Source organism: Globicephala melas, chromosome 11 (genome assembly GCF_963455315.2).
Source record: "Globicephala melas chromosome 11, mGloMel1.2, whole genome shotgun sequence".
In the NCBI taxonomy this organism is placed as follows: Eukaryota; Metazoa; Chordata; class Mammalia; order Artiodactyla; family Delphinidae; genus Globicephala; species Globicephala melas.
In genome coordinates this window covers 97,124,312-97,151,290 of record NC_083324.2, presented here as the reverse complement: position 1 = coordinate 97,151,290, position 26,979 = coordinate 97,124,312, and the positions used below count along the sequence as shown (strand labels likewise).

The 26,979-nt window shown below is 51.8% G+C and overlaps 2 protein-coding genes across 4 annotated transcripts in view; one reads left to right on the top strand and one right to left on the bottom strand.

The window, feature by feature from the left end:
- Nucleotides 1-1,557, top strand: part of BMP6 (bone morphogenetic protein 6) — a 145,121-nt gene extending 143,564 nt beyond the window's left edge. Inside the window, exon 7 of the mRNA XM_030881473.3 lies at nucleotides 17-1,557. Within this exon, the coding sequence (XP_030737333.1) occupies nucleotides 17-166 (150 nt within the window). The 3' untranslated portion in view covers nucleotides 167-1,557. The remainder of the gene's footprint in view (nucleotides 1-16) is intronic.
- Nucleotides 1,344-26,368, bottom strand: TXNDC5 (thioredoxin domain containing 5). 3 transcript variants are annotated; one of them, XM_030881474.3, is made up of 10 exons: nucleotides 26,080-26,368; nucleotides 22,562-22,711; nucleotides 17,532-17,637; nucleotides 13,092-13,188; nucleotides 10,729-10,844; nucleotides 9,266-9,352; nucleotides 8,536-8,679; nucleotides 5,617-5,699; nucleotides 4,068-4,197; nucleotides 1,344-3,032 (listed from the first exon to the last, which is right to left on the bottom strand). In XM_030881474.3, exons 1-10 carry the CDS (start codon nucleotides 26,349-26,351, stop codon nucleotides 2,910-2,912), a joined length of 1,308 nt encoding a protein of 435 aa, XP_030737334.1. In that variant the 5' UTR covers nucleotides 26,352-26,368; the 3' UTR covers nucleotides 1,344-2,909. The 3 variants fall into 3 exon arrangements, with proteins under 3 accessions (XP_030737334.1, XP_060163762.1, XP_060163763.1); XM_060307779.2 differs by lacking the exon at nucleotides 26,080-26,368 and adding an exon at nucleotides 25,524-25,889 and having other exon boundaries at nucleotides 1,346-3,032; XM_060307780.2 differs by lacking the exon at nucleotides 26,080-26,368 and adding an exon at nucleotides 23,500-23,520 and having other exon boundaries at nucleotides 1,346-3,032.
- Nucleotides 26,369-26,979: the final 611 nt, after the last annotated feature.

The window sequence follows — 26,979 nt, the reverse complement described above, 5'->3', positions numbered from 1 at the left end:
TCTGTGTTTGAAACAGGTTCACCTTATGAATCCCGAGTACGTCCCCAAACCGTGCTGTGCGCCAACGAAACTGAATGCCATCTCTGTGCTTTACTTTGATGACAACTCCAACGTCATCCTGAAAAAATACAGGAACATGGTCGTCAGAGCTTGTGGGTGCCACTGACTCAGGACGAGCTGCTGGGGACACATGCACTGCCTTGGACTCCTGCATCACGTCTGCCTTAAAAGGCACCCGGAAGCACCGAGAAAGCGGGATAAGACGCCGACACCATCTCGTGCTGCCTGCTGCCTTTCCGCCCTAACAGACATCTTAAAGGACCTCGTCCGTAACCTGCTCACGTAGTAAATGTCGTGAGTAGTTGTCGGTCTCTAGGAAGCTGAGTTTGAGTGTCTGTAGCATGAAGTCCGGTGACTGAAGAAACCTAACTTTGAAGGTTCCCCTCTGCCCCCCCAAACCCACCCAAATTATTTTGCTTTAGATCAAGCTCTTTGTGGTTTTAGTAAGTAAATAGGGAAGATAATCTTAAAGTAAAATTCTTCTTGGCTCAGATATCAGCGGGCTCAGTAGCTGCTCACAGGTAGATTTTGCAGATCACGGGAATGGGGGAAGAACGTCTCTGTTGAGCTCTCATCCCAGGGAGGTCGGTTTCTCACGTGGGATCAACGGCCCGGGAGGGAGCCGGGCAGCCCGCAAGTGCCTTTTGTCTCAGTCGTGCTGTTACGTGTTTGTGCGGGCGTTTTGTCCATATGAAAATATCCTTATTTCAGTTCAACCATATATCATTTCCACCCCGCCCCCCCCCCCCCACCAGCATTTGCTGTTTTCTTTGCTAGGACCAAAAACAGAGACTAAAGTGATCCCACTTTGAGGCGAGGCTCCGGGGATGAGAAGTCTTTTTAAAGCCATCATTTTAACCGAGCTACACGCCCGCACCTCTTCCCCTGAGGGACGGCTCTTTGAAAAAGCACGTTTACGTCAGGAATGTCAGCCCTCATCTGTGTCGGTAAAACGGTTCCTTGCCTATTACTGGACAGCGTCCCGCATCTTGGGGTTAGACCAGCAACAGGCGATGAGCTGAGGAAGGGCACCCAGCCTTAGGAAGAGATTAGGATGGGTATGCGGTTTAGGAACCGAAATCACGGTTTTCTCCTGTAGAAAGTAAGACTCAGATTAAATCTGAGAATATTTTTTAAATGTCTTTTTCACGATCATGTACTCGGAAACCAATTTCATACTAAACTGATTAAATAATACATTTATGATCTATAACTGCACTTACAGCTTTTTTGTAAATATAAACTATAATTTATTGTCTATTTTATATCTGTTTTGCTGTAACATTTAAGGAAAGACCAGACTTTTTTTTTTTAAGAGTTTATTTAGAAAGTATCATAGTGTAAACAAATTGTACCACTTTGATTTCCTTTTTAAAGCAAGACTCACGATGCAAAGATGAATCCACTCATGAGGATTGTGCTTCTCTAGAAAGTTGGGGTCTTTTTTAAAGAACATCTGTGAACCATACATGATTAATAAAGATTTTCTTTAAGGCAGAGGCTGGCCGGGATCCTGTTGTCGTCTGCCGTGCACAGCGGACGGGGTCTTGTTTCTAAGGTCCTGACCACCAGGTACTTTGTGCCAAGTGGCCACATCTCCTGAGCGTGGGCGGTGGGGTGACGAGTGTTATCACGAGGAGCACCTGATGGCGAAGAACCTACAGGCGCATGCCTTGAGGGAGCCTCGTCCCACAGCTGCGGACTTCCAAGGGTGAGGGTCGACGTGCTCCTTATCAACCAGGACGGCGTGGGTTATGCGGACGTCGGTAAGGTGGCCTACTTCGGCCCTGCCTCTCTCCTCCTTTGATCTTGAGGTCAAGTTAATTCCACTCTTCTTACAGTAGAAGACTGACCTCCTCGAAGGCAGGCGAAGTACAGGACGCGGCCTCTAGAAGGACTGCTGAGTCCGAAGCTGCTTCGGTTAGGGCTCCATCGTGGGGCTGCAGGGCTTCCTCGGTCCCTGATACGCAGACCTGGGAAGGCTCCTGCCCCAGATGGCCAAGCCAAGCAGAATCTTCCTAGGAGTTAATAGTCGGGACAAGCCTTGTGGAACTTTTCCACGCGAGACATCGAATCTTCAAGTTCACGTGGACTCTGGCTTCATGTTAACTAATGAAATCTCTCACCCAGGAGGGACAGAAGTATCCCTTGAACAGTAATAAGCAATTGGTCGAGTATCAACACACACACAAGACTATGGCATCAGCATTACCTTACTCAGGCACGCGTCAGGAGTACCTCCGTTTTCATTATGGCTCACCACTCCCCGTGAGAGAGGTATCAACAGAGACAGAAGATCCAGGAGGGGCTGGGAAAGTGGTTCTTCCAGAGGCGACGGGGTTTTGTGTTTTAAATCCGCTCCAAGCTACGGACCAACGACGTTATTAACAAGTCAACTGGGACCTTCAGATCAGAGCAACGCAATATCGCCACAAGGCAAGGCCACCTTTCCAGAACTTGTGCGCGGATGGTTCAAAAACTATGCATCGCATGATGCTTTCACCAAAATTACTCCAAAGCCAAAAACAGTCTGGCAATTGGAATTTCCTTGACTCTATTTTAGTCTCAAAGGAAACCATTTAGATTTCACCGAGAGAAGGTTAAAGGGGATGGATGGTAGCTTGCCACTGAAAATATTTAGTTTGCAAAGGGATCATGAGTTACACATGTACTTAGAGAAACCTAAGAAAGAATCTGTGGAGTGTGTTGGCTTAAAAAACACACACATGGAGAAGATAGCACAAGTTTAGTGCGTTCGGATCTCTGAGTCACCACCGCAAGGGACCGGGCAGCGGCCGCAGGACTGAGCTCCTGCCCAGGGCCAGGCAGGAGACAGCTTCCAGCCGAGCTCACAGTTCATCCTTCGCCTGGCGCAGGACAAAGTGGTGCAAGGAATCCAGGTCTCGGTCCCCGCTGTGCTCGCTGACTTTTTTGCCTCCGCGGAAAAGCAGCAATGTGGGATAACCTCGTACCTTAAAAAAAAAAAAAAAAAAAAAAATTGAAAACCAACATAAAGTTGCTTCTTAAATAAAATCAGAAGAGATCCTAGAGTCGTGCCCAGGGAAGTCTATAGTTAAATTTTCAGAACGTACAGACCATCAAAAAAGTACCTAAGAGTTCAGAAAGCAGAGCCTTGGGGCTCTATATTCACTTTCCAACCCAAACCTACTTTCAAGATTAGCAACAAGGAGTGACTTCACCCTAGAGTGGAGTCTCGCCTGGGGAGCTGGTGGGGATGGAGGGGGCCTGAGGCTGCATTTCCCACAAGCTCCTTGGCGACACCAGGGCGCTCTGTGGTCCGCGCTGAGTGGCAGCAGGAGCCTCAAGGATGCACACTTGTCAGCACAGCTCACCTTTCTCTTTAAAGCACCAAAAAAATAAAACATTTTAAAAAATGACTGGCATCTTCTAGTAAGTAGACGACGTCTGTGCTACATACATCTATTCTAATAAACTCCGGAGGCCTCAAAAATGTTTTAAGAAAAACACCACAAATGGAAAAATATAAATAAATTGCAAATCTTCTGGGCCATTCGATGGTGCTAACAGCTTGGAAAGAAGGCAACAGCTACGTAAAGAAGCCAAGCCTGGCCCACTGGTGTGGCCCTCTCAGGGAAGCGTAGGATCAGATACTTTCTGCACTGAGCGCTGCCTTGTGTCTGTGTGTGCGACGAAGGCTACAAGCCAGCTGACCGTTTAGCCAATGAGAATGGCCGCGCAGGTGGCGCCCTGCCCTCCAGCTCAGAGTCTCAGGTACTGCCCGCCTTTCGCCCAGGTGGCAAGGCCTGAAAACCCCTCTGAACTGTGTGCACTCACAGAAGACAGCCTTTCCTTTGAGAGAGCAGCTCTTTTGCTTCTCAAACGGGAAAAAAAATCCCCAAAGGACACAAAAAACTCTTTGTCGAGAGGATGAGTTATCTTGGTTGAGCCCACAGTACCGAATTACAGCTCCACTTGGGATCCGCCCCCACCTCTGTCCCCATGAGTTCCCATCCACGTGGACCCACCGAGTGCTTGCTGCAGATGTTCCGTTCCGTAGTGCAGTCCAACTCGGCGATCTTGACCCCCGCCAAGCCAGGGAATTCCTTTTTAGAGAGTTCCTCCCAGGTAGGAGCCAGGCTCTTACAATGCCCACACCTGGGGACAGAAGAGCGACAGCTTTGTTGAGGTCCCGTCAAGCTCACTCGCCTGCACTTCACTGCCCAGCCTGTTTCTTCTGTAGGAAGCAGCCGACAGCTGCCCAGAAGTGGATAAACCGGCAGGTTCTCCCGCGGGGCGCGCTATCATCCCCCACCTCCTGCACCTGCTCGTCCTCTCCCATCCCGAACACGGAGTTCAAACCCAAGCCCGAGCAGGCTTTCGGATACCCTGACTGACAACAAGACGTCTGCAAAACAGCTTCAGCTTTGCAAGCATCTCTACGATGCGGTCAACTGTGGGCTTTTTAAAAAATCACCTGAATGCCAAAAAACAGATATTTCTGACGGTCTTAAATGTTCAAAAGAACTTCAAAGCTTCCCTGAAGCTTCCGGGATGTGGTGTGAGCACTGAGGCCACTAAGTTCGGCTCAAACTCTACTTCCACCTGTTACTATACCCCCTTCCTGACCATCTTCCCCTCTATGACCTGCTCCCCTTCAATGAAAGCGGCTCTTCTGTCCTTGTACGTGATCTGTACAGCTTTAGGGTTTTTTTAAAAAAAAACTAGAAAATACGTGATAGTTTTAAAGGCATTATTTACTAGTGATTCTACTCTTTAAGAATAAAACCTGCGCAAGTCGTACAGGTCACTCGTTAACTTTTTTATCTGTGCCGTTACTGATTCTCATGGATACGCGCAATGAAACAGTGAGAAGCGAAAATGGCACGTGTGTGTTTGTGTTCAGAAACAGGATCTCTCTCTCCTCAACACTATCTTTCCAAATGGGTTGTTTCAAGACAAAGCGTTCTCCCCGTTTTACAGCTGAGGAAAGTGGGTTCAAAGGATTTAAAGGGCATCCAAAGCCGCAGTGGTTCACGGCACATCCTGGAACCTATCGTCTCCCCACTGACTGCGGTTGCCGCGGTCTCGGGCTCCGAGCAGCCCATCTCTGCTCTGGTCCCCGAGGGCCACGGGCCAGGAAGGTCAGGTGACTGACAGACTGCATGGCTCTAACGGAAAGCTGAGCTCTACTCGATTTCTCTACAACATCCAGAGAGACTAAGGGGCAGAGCTCTTAATACCTCATGATGTGCACGGTGTTTTTAACCCCAAAAGCCATCTATTTGGCAAAGTGCCCAGATACCACAGAACTGCAGTGTTACGTGGCCACGATAAGAAGTCTCCAGTTTTGTTTCTTCCAGAGCAGACTGAGCTTTAAGTTAACCTCATTCTCCATCACTTTGTGAATTACCACCAAACTCTAACATATATAATGACATTTCCTTTTTCCCTGTAGCATAACTACAAGTAAATGTATCTGCCCAATACTGAGTCCGGAGGGTTGGCCTACGGCCTGAAAAATAGGATGTGACTCAAGCGCACGAGGACCAAGGTTCTAATTCAACAGCTACTTACCACGGGGCATAAAACTTGACGAAGGTTATGCCTTCTGCGATGGTGTCATCGAAGTTATTTTCCGTTAGTGCCAACACAGTGCCCTTGGGGGAGGGAAAAGCCACAATTCAAATACACCACGTAGAGCAGAGCGGGGACCATGCTTTGGGATCGCAGAGATACGGGTCCGTCATCTTTTAAAATGCTGTGATGTGTGCTCCGAGGCCACACACAAATACCTACACAACTCACTTTTCACAAGCGCCACAAAAGCTCCCAGCCAGCCCAGGCAGGGTCAGGTGCAGCCGCTGTCTCCAGGGCTCTGGGTGGGCAGGGCCCAAGCATGCGCCTCCCGGGCTTGGAGCCTCGGACACTGATCGAAGTCCGAGCTGACCGGCCTCCCTGAAGTCTGTGCGCACTGCTCTCCCCACCGACTCTATCGCTCTCATCCTACAGGTTCATAATTATCTTCTCTATGTGACGGAAGGACCTTAGTTACACAAGCACAGGCAACATGGGCTTCTACAGCTAACAGGCTGCTTTCCATTTTCAAATTCACAGTAAATGTGAAGACTGCTCATTTGAACTCAGGCTGGAGAATTCAGGGCCAAGGTGCCACACGGCAGTCTGCTCTAAAGCGATTCCATCTTGAAGGCTCTGCACAGGGTTATGTCTATGTGTTTTCCTCCAAAAACGGACCTGTGATCCTCTCGTGAGAATATGGATGATGGGGACTTTCCTGGTGGCCCAGTGGTTAAGAATCCTCCTTCCGATTCAGGGGAACGTGGGTTCGAGCCCTGGGCAGGGAACTAAGATCCCACACGCTGCGGGGCAACTAAGGCCACGCGCTCCAGAGCCCGCGCGACACAACTACTGAGCCCGCACGCCGTAACCGAAGATCCTGCGTGCCTCAACGAAGACCCGATGCAGCCAAATAAATAAATAAATAAAAAGAATACGGATGATGTATCACGTGGCAAAGTGTACCAGGGCTGCCCCACTCGAGTCCAGCACCAAGTACCATGTGTCTGTGACCAGGACGCAGGGGCACTGAGGGGGCCGTCCAGACGCTGCCATCTTCATGTCCAGAAACATGACACCACACTCACTGAAAGACCCACTTAGCGGTGGAAAACCTCATTATAAATAGAAACCCTTCTGGGTTTGACAAAAACACCCACAGTATATAATTATACTCGATGTGGGGTGACCTTTACAACCACCATGACACACGCTCCCTTGACGCATGGTCCCTTAACTACGAAATCGTTTGTTTACTTCTTAAACCAAAACTTCCACTTTTAACTAACACCCACGCGGTCCCCAACCTACAAGCGTCCCACTAGGGGCTGGGCCCGGGGGGGCGGAGGCGCCATCACAGCCCCACCCTGGGAGGATGGGGCCGGTGGCTGCCGGCTCTCCAAGCCTGATCCCCGGGCCCCGGGCGTGACAGCCCCAGCGAGTCACGATCGCTCCCGTAAGTGCAGAGGCTGGACAGTCGCCAGGGAGGCGTCCTCCCCAGGACCAGGGCCGCCCTGCCCGCCGTCCCGGGTAAGAACCTGGCGTGCTGTGCAGTGCAGTTGTGTGAACCGAGGCGGCAACACAAGGACTCGGCTTTGGAAGTACACTGACAGACAAACAGGCCTTATGTGTGGTTCTCAGCTGGGAAATCCGAGCACTGCTTTCCCGGGAAAACACCACTTTGACTCCCCGAATAATCCCATCTTCACCCGCGGCTTCAGCATCGGTTTCTACCTACAGGAGCGGATGCGGGAACCTCCTCCTCTAGACAGGCATCCGGCTTAAGCTCCGGACTCTTACCTGTCGCCACGTGCAGACCGCCACAGCCCTGGAAGCAACACCTTGAATAGGGACCCATCGCCTCCCTCCCACCCGGCGCCGCCAGCCCGTCTCTCCCTCCCTCCCCTCCCCCATCCCGACTGCGCAGGGGGAGCTGGACGCCCCTGCCCACCGTCCCTGCATCCTTTGTCTCCAGATACAGCGGTTTCCGTCTCGTCCACACAGGCTGCAGCCAGCCGGCTTTCTTAAAGTCCACGTCGGCTCCAAGCCCTCCACTGGCTCCCTGCAGACCTGAGATCTGCGGCTGGCGGACAAGGCCCTCCGGGGGCCGGCGGACAAGGCCCTCCGGGGGCCCGCCGCCGGCTCCCTCTGCGTCCCGCACGGTGCCCTTGGCCTCCTCGCGCCCTCTTCACTCCTGCCGGCTGACGCGCTGCCAGGCGGCCTTCCCCACGGCTCTCCAGCGGACACCGACTCACCCGTGGGGTGGCGCTCCCTGCCTCCCCGCCCCGGCCTGCGTCGCAGCACCGACATCTTCGCGTGTCTCCCCCTTCCCACCCGCCACTCTCCACAGGCGGAAAACGACCTTATTCGCTTTGTGTCCTGGCGGCCTAGGACAGTGGCTGGAACGCAACAGGGCTTGATAAACGCAGAACGAACAAACGTGAAACCTTACGCTCTGAATATATGAAGAGGACACCTCGATAAGTCAGCGATCGTCTGGACAAATGAAATAGCCTACAGCGATCTGCCTCTGACATTCCAACGCGCAGAGCCTTTCTGCTGCAGCTCTTTCAGGGGCCTTTACCACCTTGACTGCAGCAAGTTATGGAAACGAGCAGAACGGGCCCAAGAGGCAACAGCCCAGCTTTCACAGCAAATACCTTCAAGTTAGTGAGTGCTGAATCAAAGGGAAGAACTGTCCAGAAATGCTGACACCAAATGCTCGCAGGATCCTTTGTCTCACACCCACTCCAGGTTCTTTAAAGGGAAGCTCTGTCTACGCTGACCCCCTAACAAGCATGTGAAAGGAGTTCAAGAAAACGCTGTGTTGAAAAGTGGACCCCAGCCCCCCATGTGAATGACCGACCGCGTGCTGTGCCTGTGCTGTCGCTTGGAGGTGGGAGCTGACCGTGCACCCACCTGGTCGGCCGCGGGCTCAGTGGCCAGCGTGGGGGCCTCCGAAGGCTGGATGGGCTCCGGGGCGCCCCTCTCCGTGCTCTGGAGCTGCGATGCCACGTACTCCCTCAGCGACTCCAGATCCCGCTTCCCCTTGTACTGATCAACCTGTCCGGGACACAGGCGACACAAAGACACGTCAGGGCTGTGAATCCTCAACTCTCCACCTGCCCACGCGTGACCCGCCCCCATCGGACGTCTCTGTCTGGGTGTCCCGGCTCTGTGGTGTCTGCTGCTCAAAGGTGAAGGCAAAGCACAGATGATCAACCGCAGTTTGGCTCTGGGCAAAGAACTTCACAGCGCCTTCCTTCTGCAGAGCTAAGCGGTTCCAAAGTCTGGGCGCTGCCCAGCGGCCAGGGACGAAGCCGGCATTGAAGGGCCTTACCAAGAGCGAGCGCTGACCCCTCTCAAAGGTCGGAATCAGAGCAGTTACCCTAGGACCGTCCATCCGGCTTATGCTAGAGTTAACCTGAGCCCGCTGAGATGCTTCGGGAGTGCATAACGCCTGATGGTTTCTCTCAACCCGCCAGGCCTTACCAACAAAGAGAAAGACATTCTCGCTCCGTGATGCGTATTCCTTTAAACCAGTGCCCAAACAGTCTGTGCTGGCAACGCGCCACCCGTTAAACCACTCGACTGTTCAGCCGTGGTTAAGACACACATCTTGTCTCAACGCTAAGACCCGAAGACGCACCTTTTTACCGTCTCGGAACCAGAGGAGAGCAGGATAACCTCGGACCTGGTTTCCTGAGCAGAGTTCATGGTGCTGTGTGCAGTCAACCTGGAAATACAGATCACGCGCCCCGTCAGTTTCTCCGTGAGCCTTCCTGGTAAATGGGCTCTCGGACACTCAGTGCTTTTTCAAAGAAAGAAAATTTCTACAACTCCCCATCTGTAGCGTCTCTGCCAGCAAGCTGCAGCTTTTGGAGAGACTTTACCCCAAAATACACCTGAGCTTAGGGAGCAGAGTGATGGGATTTACTTTAGAGACATGATTTCTTTTCACTCAAAAATGCCAGTTTTGGGGGAGCAGGTCAGCAGATGGGCCCTGAGCAGGTCAGCAGATGGAGAGAGGGAGCCTAGCCTGACATCTGGAGAAGGGGACGGCCAGCTGTCGTGGACAGAGACCCACGCCAGTCATCAGAAATGTATTCTCAGGTTCAGGAGTTTTAAATAGGAGTATTTGGAATATAATAAAGATAAAACTGAAAAGATGTCAAGTTAAGTGTTTAACACACAACAGTGAAAACTTCACTTCACAACCATTACAATTTCCTAGGCATCTGCTCTGTGCCCAGCGTCGTGCTCAGCATTTCACCGTCACCCTCACCACCGCCCCAGTCAGATCTCGTCTCGGTTTTGCGAAGGGGGAGACTGAGATGTGGAGAAGCTGCTCGAGGGTGGCCGGCCAGGTCTGTCCGAATCCCACGTTTATGCTTTTGGCCATCTCACTGTGCTGGGCGCATCACCTTATTAGCTACAGTTCCTGAACACACAGCATTACTCCTGTATACAAATCAGCCCCCGGCAAGGTAGAAAATGAGATTTTTATAAAAGCAATTCAGGCAGGGTGTCTGGTAGGTGCTGGAGGATGGACGGATTAAAAGTGCTTGAAGGCCCGGAAGCTGCTCTAGATACTTCCCGAAAACCCAGCTGTCAAGGCATCACTTCTGGTTTCCCTACGTAAAGTGGGAAAGAATTCCTGGCAGCAGGGCAAAAGCCAGGGCTCCCCACGGGCAGGTCTTCTGCACGCAGGCTGCACACAGGGTGTGAGCACAGAGCCCAAGGTCCTTTTAGGAAAGAGCTCTTGGGTGAGTTCGACTGTGGATGGTCTCCAAGAACGTCCAGTGAATGTTCTCTAAGGCTCTGCCCCATATCTTTGCAGAAAGGGCTCTGGGGCTGCCAATTCAGAACTGGCCATTGCTTCAAAATAAACAAAGGAGCCAAAGCCATAATTTATCTCTAGACTGTGGAAAAGCCGGCCCACTCGAGACCCGGCTGCCATCTGTGCAGGCGAAATGAATTACCAAGCGGCACGCTAAATGGAATTAACAAATCAAGTTTGCGACTCTGTGCACAGAATGAAGAATGGGCTACTCAGCTAATTAATCCAGCCAGAGGCGGTCTATTTCCGGTTTAATAAGGGCTTTCACTTACCTTGCCAATCTTGACAGTTTCGGAATGTTCAAGGCCCAGAGCCAGCTGCTCCCAGGTCGGAGCCAGAGCTTTGCAGTGACCACACCACGGGGCGAAGAACTTGATAAAGTGGTCTCCTTCGGGGGTGGGGAAGGAAGGCGGGGGAGGGGAGAGGGAGTGTGAGTTACACCCACCCACCTAGAGCGTGAGTGGAAGCGTCTCATCTTTGTCCTCCTGCAAAGCTCAGTTCAGCATGAACCCTTGAACTGGTAAAAAATGACTCCCCATCAAATATGTCTCTACCCATGAGTTCATAACGATCCTTAAAAACCAATCTGTCATCTTTGGAGGACAACAGGGACACAACTCATTCGGAAAACGGGCGATAAAGGGAAAGAATCAGGCACTCAGCCTGTCTTTCCCACGTGAACTGCACCGCTGGATAACCAAGTGATAAACGAGGGCAAGTGTCTCCTGCTGTAAAAATGAAGAAGGGATGCTTGAATTACAGCAGCAGGCTTTGCATCCCTCGTGAGTTACGGCTCTAGGCGGTGACGGACGAGGCACTGACGTCACAGAGAGACTTCCCAGCTATGCAGTGTTGCTCACACCCCCCAAAACATCAAACAGAACGTGATCAAGTCCCTAGATTCAACGGCCAACTCACAGGGAACAGAGACATCAGGGTGACGTGGACAGGGCGACCGTACTGCACACCATGAAGCAAGTGGCGGGTTCCCTACAGCCAGGGCAGTGCCTTTTGGGGGGCGGGGCACGGGAAGCGAGCAGTGTTCTGTCTTGAGCCGGGTGACCGCTCTATGACCATTCACTACACCCTACATTGTTTTCTGTATCTGGGTTTTATTTCACAATAAGATAGAAGGTCTAAAAAGACTGAATATCACTCCCCTTGGCTAGGAAAAAAACAAGCCTACAACACCATGATTTAGGCACTGAAAACTTTCATCTAGGCTCTTCTACCTTGACCAGCCTAGGGCCAAAACGGTGTCAGGCTGAGACCAGACCGAAATCAGGCTGTGGCCAAGGAGAGAACCAACCAACGGACGCTGGCGTGTGACTCAGGCTCAGAGTCGGACTTTGCCATGGCAACGCTCACGGCGGCAATGATGCGATTGCGGGAAATGGGGAAAAAAACTTGCTTCAAAATCAATACTGTAAATCCACTATACTCCAGTTAAGAAATTTAAATAAAAACATTTAAAATATACATGAGCAGCTGATCTGCAAGGCTGAAACCACGTCTCCAGACAGGTGTGTCACTACTTTGTGCTGTGAGGCGGAGACAGGAGGCCTGGCAGCTGAGTCAGGGCGGGGCTGCACCGCTCTCCGAGGAGAGACCCTCATGTCAGCAGCACAAGGCCACGCGTGCGGGCACACGGCCCCTCGGTGGGTGACCTGCTCGGGGTGGGGGGGGATGTCAGGGCTGGGCTTCGGACGGTGGTCTGTCACGGGTGGCCCCGGGAGCGCATGCTGCAGGGAGCCCAAGCCCGTCTCAAATTAAAGCGACTCCCCTTCGGATAGAAACCCTGTCAGAGCATCTGTACCAATTAACTAGCCACCTTTAATTAAAAACGGCTGAAAGGATCACCACAAGCGATGTCAGGCCTTAGATGGGGTGTATGTCAACTACCAGCAAGCAGGAGGCTTCAGGGCCGGACACAATTTTAAGCCCTCCTAAGAGCGTTTCCAATCCCGTCTCCCAGGAGGATCTCTCTCCACGACAGCATCTGAGAGGGCAGGTCAGCAAGGAGGCTGAACCCACTTTCAAGCCTTTCACTGCTGAGCCCACACTTCCGAACGTGTGAAGAAAGGCCTTACACATCATTAACATTAGAAATCGTACTCAGGTCATTCTGACATTTAGGAGACTATTTTCAAAAAATGAGATTTGGTATCGAAAAATATTTTAAGTGTAAAGAACACCTACGCTGATTCAATTCGTGTGTTATAATGGTCCCAATAAATTCTGGTTTAAACAGGTAAGAGAAACCTTTGTTTCTGCCTCAGGTCAATAAGCATATGCTTAACATTAACATAAACATTCTTATCCAAGGACGCACTGTCCAGCCAGTACACAAGTGCGTGCACCCACTCACCATCAGTGAGCTTTCCACACCTGAGGCTTTAGCTTAGGATTAGGACTGGCCCTTCCCTAAGGACAGAGACGAAAGGAGGGATCGTCTCCGAGAGGAAGAGCATTAAACACTGATGCCATCGGGGTTGGGGGAGAGAAGCTCTGGACAAGTGCCACCCATGCTGCGACCCACCGGCCCTCAAGCAGCAAGAGGAAAAGCCAGGCCCCCAGGAGGACGGCCCGGGCAGGGGTGCCCAGAGGTGCAGACCCGGCGCACCCGCCCGCCTACCTTGTGCCACGTGCAGGTCAAAGTTGCCGGCCGAGAGCTCGTACAGGCCCTGCTTGAGCTCGGGGGCTCGGGGTGGCTCCACCTCGGGCTCCGGTGTCTGATGGGAAGAGACGGAACAAGGGTCACTGGGTGTGTGTGTGAAGACCCAGGGGAGCCCATGGAGGCTTCTGTCTGGAACCTTCTATGCTCTCCTCCCTCCCCTGCCACCTCGAGGCTTCGAGGGACACTGCTGTGTTGAGGTGGCGCCCCGGGCAAAGAACCGACTTTGTCACCCTTGGCAAATGCTCGAGGACCGATGCTCCAGGCAGCTGGGTGATGGCCTCCCTGCCCCAACCCGTCCTTTGCTGTCCCCAAACCCTACCCAACAGAGCAGACAAACTGAAGGACGGGCCACCCCAAACCAGCACCCTGTCCCGTCCTTTGAAACGTGACCTGAGACGTCTTGTAGAATACAGAAGGAAGCAGCACCCGAAGACACAGAGGGAGCAAAAGGGGCACGACGGGGAGCAGGAAACGGTCAGAGAGCAGGCGGGCCTGGCCACCCTTTATCTACACAAACATAAAACCTGTGAAGGAAGGTCAGACTCTGAAGGGCTGACAAAAGAGAAAAGATGACGAGAAAGAAGATTCAGGTGGACGGAAGGCAGCAAAGAGGAAACCACAGGGCAAACATGGGCTGCACTTTTAGCAAGAATATAGTTCATGGGGCTAAGTTTGGGACAGAAACACACAGAGAACGGACAAGAAGTGGCATTTCTCCAGTACCTGGCAGACACCAGTGTGACAACTAACTACTAACCACTCTACCACACCGTGCGAAACGTCTCAATTGTTCAGGCCGACACAGCCACGGCCTGCAAGCAGAGGTGAAGAGAAGACCACTGAATCCCCACTGTGCTATAGACACGTGGGTGTGTGTTACTCAGTTTTTACCTAGTGGTTCGTATTTCTATTAAAAAGAATATCTAAGTTAAGTCTTTAAAAGCTTTCAAAGTGCTGACAGCTCAAAGCTGAGCAGTAAAGCACCATGAAGTTTTCTTTTCCACTGCTGGCTTGACACAACTGTCCAAGTGCTAAGTACCCAGGCAAAAGGATGACCGAGAGTGATGGCTAGTGAACAGTCAGCTAAGTTCCAATAACATGAAACAAAAGACGACACGTCACCCTGTATAAGACGTTCAAAGGGCTGCAGTAGCAAAGTGTCCACTTACAGCACCGCAGGAGCACGTGCCTCGGTGGCACGCAGGGATGGCCACTATGGGGACACCACAGTGTATCACAGAGCGGCCACCCTCCCCTCTCCCCGGGCTGGTGACAGTGTGGGCTTACAGAGTCTTAGGAAAGCGATCTGGCAGTATTCATCAGGGGCCATAAAAGTGGTCTTGCTTTTTTATTTTTTGCCTTGCAATTTTATGTCTGGGAATAGAGTCTAAAAAGTCACTCCAAAGTAGAAAAGGAAAACGTCCTTTACAAAGATAAAAATGTTCCTTATAGCATTTCTGATGACAGAAAAAATATACATAACCTAACTATTCATGGACAGAGAAGAGCTGGATTATGGCAAATCCAGGAGATAAAATATGGTCAGTATAAAGGTGATTCAACTATATAAAAAGATCATTAATGAAAGGAACCATGTTTATTTGATGATGACTGTTTAAGGAAAAATTACAGAAGGAAACATGGAAATATAAAAATTGGCGTACAATTTAAGAAATGGCAGGTTTTCTTTTGACTTCCTTTAATACTGCCATAATGCTAGGAAGGAAAAAATCTAAATTTATCCTGTTTAAAGATGAAAATGTGTATATTAAGTTATTTAGATATAAATACAGATGAAGTTTTTAAAAAGTTTTTGCTTATAAGGCAAAATTCACATTGAAAAGAATTTCAGCTTGCAGTATTAAGTCTGAATATTTGAACTTTTCTATAATAAGGCACCCTGTCATCATTTCTAGCAATTATCTGAGATCCCCACTGCTCCGAGACACAAAGATATGGCCAGTGGGTAACTGAGGTCTCAGGTGGGGAGGGGTGGGTTCCATGTGGCCACGCCCCCGGGGTACTCCGCTGAGGATGGCTACGTGAGCCTCAGCCTGGCTGCCCCATCCCCAGCCCGTGCTTTGGGCTCCACTCCCCAGAAAGACGTTCGGCTCATAAGATGAAGTCTTTCTGCTATCCTGACACTGGCAGATGCTTTCGTGAATAAAGTCATCATAGAAGACTGGCTTTTTGCTGAAAAGTTTACTTTAAATGTTTTTGGAGACCATGAACTCCCCTTTAAAACTGGCTTCCGGGCTTCCCTGGCGGCGCAGTGGTTGACAGTCCGCCTGCCAATGCAGGGGACATGGGTTCATGCCCCGGTCCGGGAAGATCCCACGTGCCGCGGAGCGGCTGTGCCCGTGAGCCATGGCCACTGAGCCTGCGCGTCCGGAGCCTGTGCTCTGCAACGGGAGAGGCCACAGCAGTGAGAGGCCCGCGTATCGCAAAAAAGAAAAAAAAAAAAAACTGGCTTCCTCCCCTCAGAGGACATTTCCACAAAAAAAAAAAACAAACACAAAACTTGAAGTTTAAACCTATGTGAAAGTTACACCTGCTCCTCCAGCTTTCTTGCCATGACAAAGATGCAAATTTACTCTCCGCGAGGTTTGTGGTTTTCCCTGTTACCTAAAATTAGACACGTCTCTGGTCAACACATTCAATACCGTATGCCAACGTTCTTCTCCATGTGGTTCTAAACTTTTTAAGAATGTGAGGTAAAGTAGCACTTGGGAAGCAGCTGGGTTTCCGATTAGCTGTGACCTCTACACAGAATCTGGAGGACAGCTGAAGGACCACACCCTGGAAGATGACACCAACAGCATCAGGGCCCCCAAAAGAGCCCTGGAGCCCAGACAACCTTCAGGTCAGGGAGCGCCTGCCTGACGCAATACCACGGTCTTACTCCAGTGCTGGACTGGACATTACATTCAAAGACTTCAGATGCTCTTAATATTTTCATCAGGAACGTACAGCACGGGAACACGGGCCATCTTTCTATTCCCGTCAAAATACAGCTCAGCCTCCGTGGGCCTGAGCAGTCAGCATTGATCCGAAAGCACCACCCACGAAGGGACGCTCACTGCAGGGCTCACGATCAGTGATTTATAACAAAACTAAGGGTCCTAACATCAGCTGGAGGAGGATTACAGGTTTTTTTGTAACACTCTACATATAACTATGTCTTTAAAAAATATCTCAGTAACACAACATTGTAAATCGACTATACTTCAATTAAAAAATATCTCAGAAATCATACAGTTTCTCCCATTTCCTGATATTATCCTTACCGCAGGGGAGGCCATTAAGACGTGGAGAGTATGAAGGGTATTGAATTCTGTTATCAGCAAAGCCACTTAGGGCCGTGGGGCTGAGGGTTGAGAAGCAAAGGGAAGATTCACACTGTGGGTACCGCCCGCGGGAGCGAGGTCCCCACCCTGGGCCTGACCCTGGGTGGCCACGAGTCCATCTCGGGTGCTGAGGAATTACTGTGAGCTGAATTACATGTGAAGGGGGCACAGAAGGTATGTTAAAAAGTAGTGAGTCCTCATCTGTGGGCTGCATCCTGAAATATTTACAAATGACACTGACTGTGCAGCCAAACGTGGGGCGGGGAAGCAGGGGAGACAAAATAAGGCCCACAGAATGGGAACCACTGTCAAGGCTCAGGCGGGCACGCGGGGCCACCTTCCCTGCACTCCTGCCCACCATCCATTAGACTCTTCTTTCTACTCTGGTGCCTGTTTGAACTTTTCCATAACAGAAAGTTGTTAAAAGTTCATCTTTTCCCACTTACATAAGGTACTTAAAGGAGCCAAATTCATAGAGGCAGAAAACAGAGCGCTGGGCGCCAGAGACTGCCGGAGGGGGAGGGGAGTCAGGGCTTAACGGGGACAGGGTTTCCTTTCGGGAAGACGGAAAATTTCTGTGCATGGACGGTGGTGACGGCGGCACCACATTCTGAATGTATTTATACCACTGAACTGTACACTGAAAAACAGTTAACAGGGCAAATTTTATAGTGTGTGTATTTTATCACGGTAAAAAGAAAAACTGAGAAGGAAAAAAAAGTGAACCTTTACTTATGATAAAAGTTGCTTTAAGATGGTACTTAAGGCTTCCCTGGTGGCGCAGTGGTTGAGAGTCCGCCTGCCGATGCAGGGGACACGGGATCGTGCCCCGGTCCGGGAGGATCCCACATGCCACGGAGCGGCTGGGCCCGTGAGCCATGGCCGCTGAGCCTGCGCGTCCGGAGCCTGTGCTCCGCAACGTGAGAGGCCACAACAGTGAGAGGCCCGCGTACCGCAAAAAAAAAAAAAAAAAAAAGATGGTACTTAAACTGGCCTCTTGACTACCCCAAAACTGTAGGAAGAAAGAGGGGGTGGCTTCGTGTGCACTCACGGGGGGCTCCTCGTTCAGCGTCTGCAGCATCCAGTTTTCCAGGGCCTGAAAATCCCGGGGACCCTGGTACTTCACAGCTTCTTGGCCAGGCTTGAAAAACTTCAAGCTGAAAGAGTAACAGAGGATTAGTTGCAGTAGATTTTAAAGCACTTCAAACCACTCCGAGCAGAGAGCAAACTCAGTTAGCGGAACAATCATAAAAATGAGGTGCCGGCGGGCCGCAGGCAGCCCACCCCTGCCCCTCTCTGATGATACTTGGAAAAGAAAGAAAAGTAATGTTCTAGGTGATAACATAGTCACTTAATCCTGAACTTTTAAAAGTTTCTTATGTTATTCTTGAAAAACAAAACCAGGGTGAACACATCAGGCCGTGAGTTAAACCCCGAAAGCTACGAGGGTTCAGGTGTGCAGAGCTCTCTAGCTTTCCCCTGCCCCACATTTGTTATCCTTCCCTGGCTTCAGTAGTTCTTACGTTCTGCATTTTGAAAAACAATTTACAACTGTAGTAGAAATAGCATTGTTCTGCAGTAAATGTATTTCCAGGATACACTGTCAGCTATTCAACTCTTACAACGCATGAATATCCAGCTACTGTGAGAGTTCAACTTTCCAACTATAAGGACAACCTTGACGTTGGTTGATATGGCCCGTTCACTTGCCCCCAGAGAAGGAATCTTTTCTATTTTACACACACACTAGGTATCTGCAGACAGAGCAAGGAGCTCTGCCTTTGGAGGGGAGCAAAGACATCACCAGAGGCCGAGATGAACACGTCCAGACCCTGTGTCACTCCACTGGTGACGGGACAACACGGTCCAGATAAAACTTAACAGAAGGCGTCAAGGAAGGTGGGGAGGGGAGGGAATAATTCTTCTATTGACAGAATTAATAGAGGGTGGCAGGATGGAGGGGGAAATATGGCTACTGACAGGTAACACACACAGGCTAGCACTCGGGGGCGAGCCTACTCATCTAAAAGACCCCTAACGCTTCCCGGCACGTACGTGGGTTTTGTTAGGAGACGCCCAATGCACAGTGCCAGAGTGCGAGAGGCTAAGATACGCAGAAATCAACTGTGGGTCTGGACGGCTAAGCCCCACAAAGGTCTTAAAATGAAGTTTCACACCAAACAAGAAAACCAACACACTGGCTGGAGAAGGCATTCAGGTGAAAATGGGCTTACTGGCCTCACCCAAGAGCTCAGATCCTGTGATGGGCCACGGGACATCCCAATGTGTCTCCAGTGAAGAATATATGTCCCCTTCCCTAGCAGCTTATACTCATAGAGCCAGGACAAAAAGACGCAGTCTAACTCGATTCGGCCAGTATGTCCCTTCCTTGACGAAGCGTAACATTTCAAGTGACTCCAAAGCAGGCTCTCAGACTGCGAACACCAGCATCCACGCCTTGAGACGCTCTGGAAACGTGAGCTGTGCCCACAAAGGACTAGAGGCGGCTACTGTCCCTCTCCACTCCCTACCTCTCGCCCCAGTACCTCCCTCCACCAAAGCGCTTCAGGATGGAAAAGAGTGGATCCTCAAAACATCAGAAAGGAATAAAGACGCAGGCGTAGAGAATGGACTTGAGGGCATGGGGGGCGGGGAAGGGGAAGCTGGGATGAAGTGAGAGAGTGGCACTGACATATATATACTACCAAACGTAAAATCAATAGCTAGTGGGAAGCAGCCGCATAGCACAGGGAGATCAGCTCGGTGCTTTGTGACCACCTAGAGGGGTGGGATAGGGAGGGTGGGAGGGAGACGCAAGAGGGAGGAGATATGGGGATGTATGTATACATATAGTTGATTCAATTTGTTGTACAGCAGAAACTAACACACCACTGTAAAGCAATTATACTCCAATAAAGATGTTAAAAAAAAAGAAAGAAAATCTGAAGGCTTAAATATTAATTGTAACGATAAAACTATATAAGAATTTTTAAAAAATCAGAAATCAGAGCAGGCATTGTTGAACCCATCCTCCATTCCTTTGCTAAGGTTAAAATGCAGTAAACCTGATCTGGGACTTTTCCCTCATGTGGTGTACACTGAGCGAAGCAAAACTAGTTTTTAAAATCTCTTCCTGTTGTTGGATTAAAAATCTTTCTAACCAGCTCGAGTCTGAGATTCTGGTTGAGTTCACAGAGCCTAGGGAGGGCAGAGCTTCCCTCACGGGGCATCTGACTTCACTCCCACTGTACATGGAGGTGAGGGCAGCAATGCAGAGCAGGCCACGGGGTTCACGCCCCAAGTATAGCCCCAAACTCTTCTGCTGTTACCAAACCTCCACATGGGCACTTGTTTTCCTGGTGATCTGTTCCTCAATCAAGGAGACTGCAGGGAAAGATCCCCATTGCTGGGTCCCTCTGGAAAACAGCCATGATGGAAGTTCTACGACTATAGATGAGATGGTGTCATGGGTCGAATTGTGTCCCCAAAAAGATCTGCAGAAGTCCTAACCCGCGCTACCATGGAATGTGACCCTATTTGGAAATAGGATTTGCACAGAGGCCATCAAGTTAAACTGTGGTCGTGAAGGTGGGCCCTAATCCAGTACGTACAGAAAGGGGAGATTCAGACACAGAGAGAGACAAGCAAACAGCAGAAGGCCAAGTCCAGGAGCAGGACTGGGGTGACGCTTCTGCAGGGCAAGGAACACCGAGAGCTGCCCGCCAACCACCAGGGGCCAGGAAGAGGCAGGGAAGGACCCCTGACAGGTTTCAGAGGCAGCACGGCACTGCCGATGCCTTGATCTCGGGCTTCTGGCCTCCGGAACTGTGAGAGAATACGTTTCTACTCTTTTCAGTGGCACTCTGCATGGCAGCCCTAGGGAACCTCCTTCAGCCCTGCCCCTGCCAGCACTTTCCCAGGTGATAAAGATTCTTTACTGTCTCAACAGCAAGACCTCAAAACATCTTCCCGAGCGTAGGCAGCCTTCTCCAGGGACCTGGGAACCCAAACTCCCTCCCTCTCCAATCCTTTACTCCAGTTGAAGGTGATGGGAGGGATGACCTAAAAGCTAATGTGCTGGCACCCCGCTCCGCAACCCGCCTCAGCACTTACATCACCACCTGATTCAGGCCTCGAAACATCCCTAGAAGTGAAAGCTCACACAGGGTCATCTATGAACGCCCTGAGGCCACTACGTTTATGCAGCATGCCCCTACCTCCTGCATTCTGTGGAAAAAATCTGTTCTCGGGCTGTGACGAGGTTCCTTCCCAAACCACGTAGTGGTAGCTCATTGTATTGTATAGTTCTTTTTAACAACACAAAACCAGTGCATGGTTTTCTTGGGGAGATCATGTCTTCTAAAAAACAAATCAGGACACCTGATCCAACATGGATCTTTCAGTATCTGTGAATAGCATCTGTGCAGTAACTGATGTTGCAGCCAGAGAGCTCGTATGACTGGGTGCAGGTGGAACCCTCTACTCTCTCCGACACTTGCCTTCTCAGCCCTATGACTGGTCCTGTTTCACCTTCCCTATGGCGTGGTTTACCGTGCACAGAGCCACAGGGCCACACACAGCCGGCTGTTTCAGAGTGGACACCATGGCCACCCATCTCTGTTGCTCCTGCACCTTGAAAGTAACAGGCTCTCAACAGGTAACTGGTCCCACTCCTCACTGGCTGCTGCTTTGGGATGCTCTTCATACAAGCAGAGTTTACTTTAAAGGCAATGCAGTGGAGCACAGGACAGTGGTGCCAACGGGTAGGTACATACAGCAGGAAGTTTTGTCTCTATTGCTCTGATGTGATGTACACTTGAGTTACTGCACCCACATTAGCAAACAGTCACCAAAGACCAAGAGTTCCAGGGCCCTTTATGGAAATGCCAAATCTCCAAAGGTCAGAGGAAACCTTAACATTATTGGGTATGTTCAGATCGGTATCTACACACGTTATTACACACAACAATGTTATGGGGGTGGGTGTCAGCATCCTACTTCAGACTCAGAGGCTGAGGAACGTGTGTGACCAGAGCTGCAGGATAAGTACACGGTAGAGCTGGGGTCCAAACCGTGGCATCCAGGTTCCAGCCCAGAGCTCCTGCCATTTTCCATGGGGCCTCTCAAGTCTGAAGATCAGCTCGGGTTTCCCAAAGGATCGACTTCATTTGTCAATCTGAACAAATATTTGGGGACCTGTGGTGCCCAACCCCTCCCCCATCCTTCTGGAAACAGCGTCTTCCCTTTTTTGGAGAAGCGCTCTTCACTCCACCAGTAAATGTTGAGTCTGAACGGGGCTGCCGTCTTCCGACAAGATCCTGCCTCTTGGGTCACAAAGATGGTTTCTGGAATGAACAGTCCATCCAAGCTGGGCCAATCGGCGACAGGCCCAAGTCCGCCATGGCAACAGAGAGATGCAGTGCGGGGGGGTTAAGTCACCTTAAGGGGCGGGAGGGCAGAAGAACAGACCTCCAAACTCATGGAGCTGAGTCTCAGAGGCCTCCCCCCACAGCCTTCAAATTAATTCCGTCTTTTGTTCATTAAGCCAGTTTCAATTTCTGTTCTTAAAACCAAAAAACTGTTTTAACTGTCAAGGCAGTAGGTAGCAAGCATCACTTGTCAGAACAGCTGCACTTTCTTTCCAACAAAAACAGCCCACGGGCCAGTCACATGGGAAGTAACTCTAGAAGGGAGGCTTAAGAATTAACAGTGACCAAAAATTCAACGAAAATTCATGACAGTCGGTGCTCATCGTGTAAACGTACGTGTGAACGTCAAATGTGACAGGACCTCGTGGAGAATGCCACTTTTGTCTGGCAGACATGTTCTTTTATAAACAGGAAAACTCAACTAATTAAAGGCTTTTCCCAAACAAAGTAAAAAAAGGCACCCAATACACACACGGTGCAAATATAACCTCTCCCTAACACAGGGAGTGCCTGCTTGAAGTCGGCATCCCCTCACTCCTCAGAACTACAAAGAAGGTGCCGAAAGTTTAACTTGAACTTTCTTGGCCCAATGCGGCTGGCGAAAAGCCGAGGAAGACCCGGCGGATACAGGACGCGAGCGCCCGTCACTTACGTGGGGTACCCACGCACGCCCTGGGCGGAGCACACGTCCGAGCTGGCTGTGCAGTCGACCTTGGCCACGTACACCTTGGCGTCCTCCATGCTGTTGTACTTGTCTCCCAGGTCGTTCCAGGTAGGCTGCAGCCGCTGGCAGTGTCCACACCTGTAGCAAGGTGACAGTGACAAGCACGCTGAGCGCCGGGGTCAGAGGGTGCCCGACCCACCTGCTCAGCCATTTCCTAGGGCAGTGGGGCTCTCTGATCCAACCCCTTCTTCACACTGCAGTGGAGATGGAGCCGGACAGCTCACAGTGTCTGCATAATCTTGCTCCCCTGCTTAAACCCTCCGGAGAGACCCCGCATTGTTCTCAGCGTGAAATCAAGACTTAGCCAGGCGCTGTGCCGGCTCCCCCTGGATCTGGTCCCTGCTGACCTCCCACCTGACCTCTATGCACACTGCCCTCCTTCCCTTGCTGCCCACCACTGGGTCATGCTGCTGAGTTTCCAGGTTCCTGAAAGGGCCGTAGCTTGGCCGGGCCCTGGGAATCAGCACACTCTTCTCTCTGACACTTCCTCCCTAAACCCACCTGGCTCATTCCTATTTGTCACTTCCTCCAGGAAGTGACTCCCAGGCTGTCTGGTGTCCACTCTCTTCTCCCCTTCATCTGGAGAGCTCCCTCGCTCCGCCCCTGTGGCGGTGGCTCAGCACTTCCCCTCGCCATGGCTCCTTGACAGTCAGGTCTCCTCTACCATGTAACCGAGTCTCCCCACATGCAAGGCAGCCTCGAAATGAAATCAGCTCTGCATTCTCTCCAGTGAGAAGCATACAAAAAGCTTGTGGCCACCCCCAAACTTCTAAATCTGAGATACTCAAACATACACTCATAAAATTCAGTGTATGAATTTAACTATACACAAACACTATGGCATGTGGGGGGTTTTCCCCATTCACCTGGTAAGTGTGTATTCGTGATGTCTACGATGTTACTTGCTGCATTGCTTTTTTCTAAAGTGTGGTAAGAACACCCAACACTTAATAACTGAGCTCATCCTCAAAATAATTTCTCAATCAAATCAGTGTTAAATCTCCTTGCCTCTTTTCTTTTCTGACAGATGACCTCACCAGGAAGCACCTAAAGGAAGCACTGGAAAATTCTGCTTCAAGCAGAATAACCTGTCTTCCCTAAGCACTTTCTTGGCCAGAGAAGAGAATCCTGCTTTATAAGAGGTTCGAATACAATATGAATCCCTTCTTTTCTGGAAGACACTTGTGAGGGAAAACCCCTGCTGGATTTAAGTATACATGGGACAAGAGACAAGCATCATCCTTCCTACAGCTGGATCCCCAGTGCCTGCACGTACTAAGTGCTTGGCGATCTCTCAGCGATGGATCCGTGGGTGCCGTGCAGTTGGCACTTCTGGGTTTGGACCTCTGGGGCTACAGCATGAACCTCTGAGACAGCAGCTGCATTCAGAGGCAGTTTGTGGTCACATAACAGAGCAAAAACACCTGGTCCTTTTGAGGAGGCGGCTCCAACCTTGACCTCACTGTCACCAGGTTCAATGTGACCCGAAAACTGGCCATAGAGAAGCTATGACCTGACGCTGGCACAAGATCTACAGCAGTAGGACAGCCCTGCCTCTACCCAGTTCAGAGCAAATACACACAGATCGATGTTTTCATTAGCTCCTGCCCCCAAATCACACGTGGGCTCCCAACATTCCAGAAACTGAAATGGAAAGAGGAGGGGCAGCCCACAGCGTATTCCATCTGAGCTCCAATCTGCTCTTAAAGTCTAACTTTTAAATGTTGTCACAGAAACCCACACATCTCTATTTAAACATTTCACGGTAGACTATTAAGAAGCAAACAAAAACTTTAAAAGTCACTTTTTCTGGGAGCATCCACCTAAAAGTCTATAAGCCACACACAATGAAACATTACATTACTTTAAGGAATGTACTTAATACCAAGTGCCCGGTCCTGTCCCTCACTCAGCCCAGGACTAGCTGGTGAGTATTACAGAGACTCCAGAATTAAAACTCCACTGGCACTGCACGGACCTACGATGTCTACATGTCAGTTTTTCTTTAAAATATAAGGGAAAAAAATCCATGGGCAGATTTATTCCACAAAAATAGGCTTCACTTAAGTAGTGTATTTAATTGGAATAGCTACTCTGAGAATAATACCCTTCACAAAGTAACTATCGATGTCCATTATGTTACACTACAAAGTATTTTCTATACCACTGGTAGTTCTACAAATTCAACTCTTGGTTCTTGGGAACTGGAAACACAATGTATCTATGGGACAGCTCTGACCCAGACCAAAAGTGCTGATTTAACTCCAAATGAACTGAAATACAGTCATCATCTGAACATGGGGAGGAAGAGAAAAAGTTTCCTCCAACTTCCACCAGCACATTTTCTGAACAGGCCGTTTTTCTTGGGCATCTTCTCCCTATTCCTTCCTGCATCCCCTTCCCACATCTCAAGGAGCCTCCTCCGCTCTGGGGGCGAATGCCAAATTCTGCAGTAAAGCCTGCAAAGGGCCTTGGGCCCGAAGACTGGCTGGCTGCTCTGTCCACGGAGGACCCCCTTCATCGGGCATCTAGGCCCTAGGAGGAAGGCACTCAGTCCCTGTGCTCGTGCGAATGACGGGAAGGCTTTCTGCAGGGCAACCCACAGGGCAGGCGTCTCTGGGTTCGGCACCGAGGCCACACCAAAGCCCCCCGCCCCCCGAGAACCACGGCGAGGGGCACCGTCTGCTCAACGTAGTAATAACTTTTCCCATCTCACACTCTGCAGACGACCAGGCCCCAAGAAAGCAGAGAGGAGCAGGTGCCAGAGGTCGGCCTTGGGTCCGGGGCCAGTGGCTCCCATCACCGCGAGCACAGCTCCCCACCGCCCCGGGGCTGTGGACGGGCCCCCAGAACCCGCACTGTTCTCCACCCCCCGGGAGAGCGCAGGAACCTTCTTCTGCCCGGGCCACCCCTTCCTGCAGGGTGGGAAATCACGCCTTGTGAGTCCCTGTGTTTCAATTAAACTCGCAGGCCGGAGGTCTGCCGTGCGGCGAGCGAACCGTCTCCGAAGTCCAAGTGTGCACGCCTGGCGCCTGGTCGCCGGGGCGACCGCACGTGGCCTCCGGGTCCCGGCGCACCGCAGGCCGCTGCCTCCGGCCGGCGCAGAAGTTTGGGGCCAGGGGGCGGACGGGCTCTGAGCTCCCAGCGGCCCCGAAGGGCGACGACCCCTTCCCCTCCCCCGGTGCGGGGATCGGGGGAGGGGGCGCGGGAGCCGGAGCGGCGGCCTTTTCCGGCTCTGCCCTCGGGGACCGCCCCCTCCTGCTCCACCCCGGCCCTAGCGCCACGTCAGCCGCGAGCGCCCGGCGCGTCCCACCTCCCGGCCCGGAAGACCCTCAGCCCCTCGCCGGGCGCCCCCAGGCCGCGGCCCCGCGCCCCCCGCGCGCATAGTGCGGGCCCGGGCCAGACCCGCACCCGCGGAGCCCGAGGCGGGCGGTGCGGCCAGTTACCAGGGCGCGAAGAACATGACGAAGTGCGCGGCGCTCTGGATGCCGTGCGTGAACATGTCGGCCGTGTACAGGTGCTTGGCGTGCGGGTCCTGCCCGTCCCCGCCGTCGGCCGCGGGGTCAACGTCCGCCGCCGACCCCGGCTCCTGGGCCCAGGCGCCCCTGCGCCCGCCGCCGGCGTCCAGCAGCAGCAGCAACAGCAGCAGCAGCAGAGGCGCGGCCGGCGCCAGGGCCTGGGGCCGCGGCGGGAGGAAGCCTCCGGCGCGCGCGGACATCACGGCTGGTTGGGCGCGCTCTCGCCGCGGCGGCCGGTAACCCCTCCGCGCCGCCCGCCCCCCGCCCCCGGAGAGGCCCCGCCCACGCCCCGCCCCGCCCGGCGCGCGCCCGCTCCCCGGCGGAGGCTGGGTCCGCGCGCGCCCGGAGAGCCTGGCTGGGAGCCCGCGGAAGGAGTGGGTCCGGGCCCCCGACAGCCTTCCGTGCCGGGCCTCCAGCACTTCCTGGGACGGCTTGGGTTACTCCCGCAGGGCGCTGCGCCTCCCCAAACCCAGGCTCTGCCCGCTCTAGCCTGGAGCGGGGCTGAGTGTTGGAGCGCCGGGAGGCCACTGAGGGGGATGTCAGCCTCGGTTCATCTCAACGTACACAAAGACCCCAGGATTTCAGGCAAAAGGAATAAAGAGCTGCTGTCAGCAGAATTCAGGAAACTGAGCAGAATTGGCGGGGTTTACACCTGAATGAGTCAAATTCTTGGCTGGACCTCAACTGTGATTCCGGGCCTGAGCTCAGGGACTGATGAAAACCCGCTTAACAAGAGAAACGCGTGCGGGTGTGCCCTGCCCTGCCTTACCTTGAGGGTGAGGAGAAAAGCTCCAAGCATCCTCTTAGACACTAATCCCGCAGGGCTCC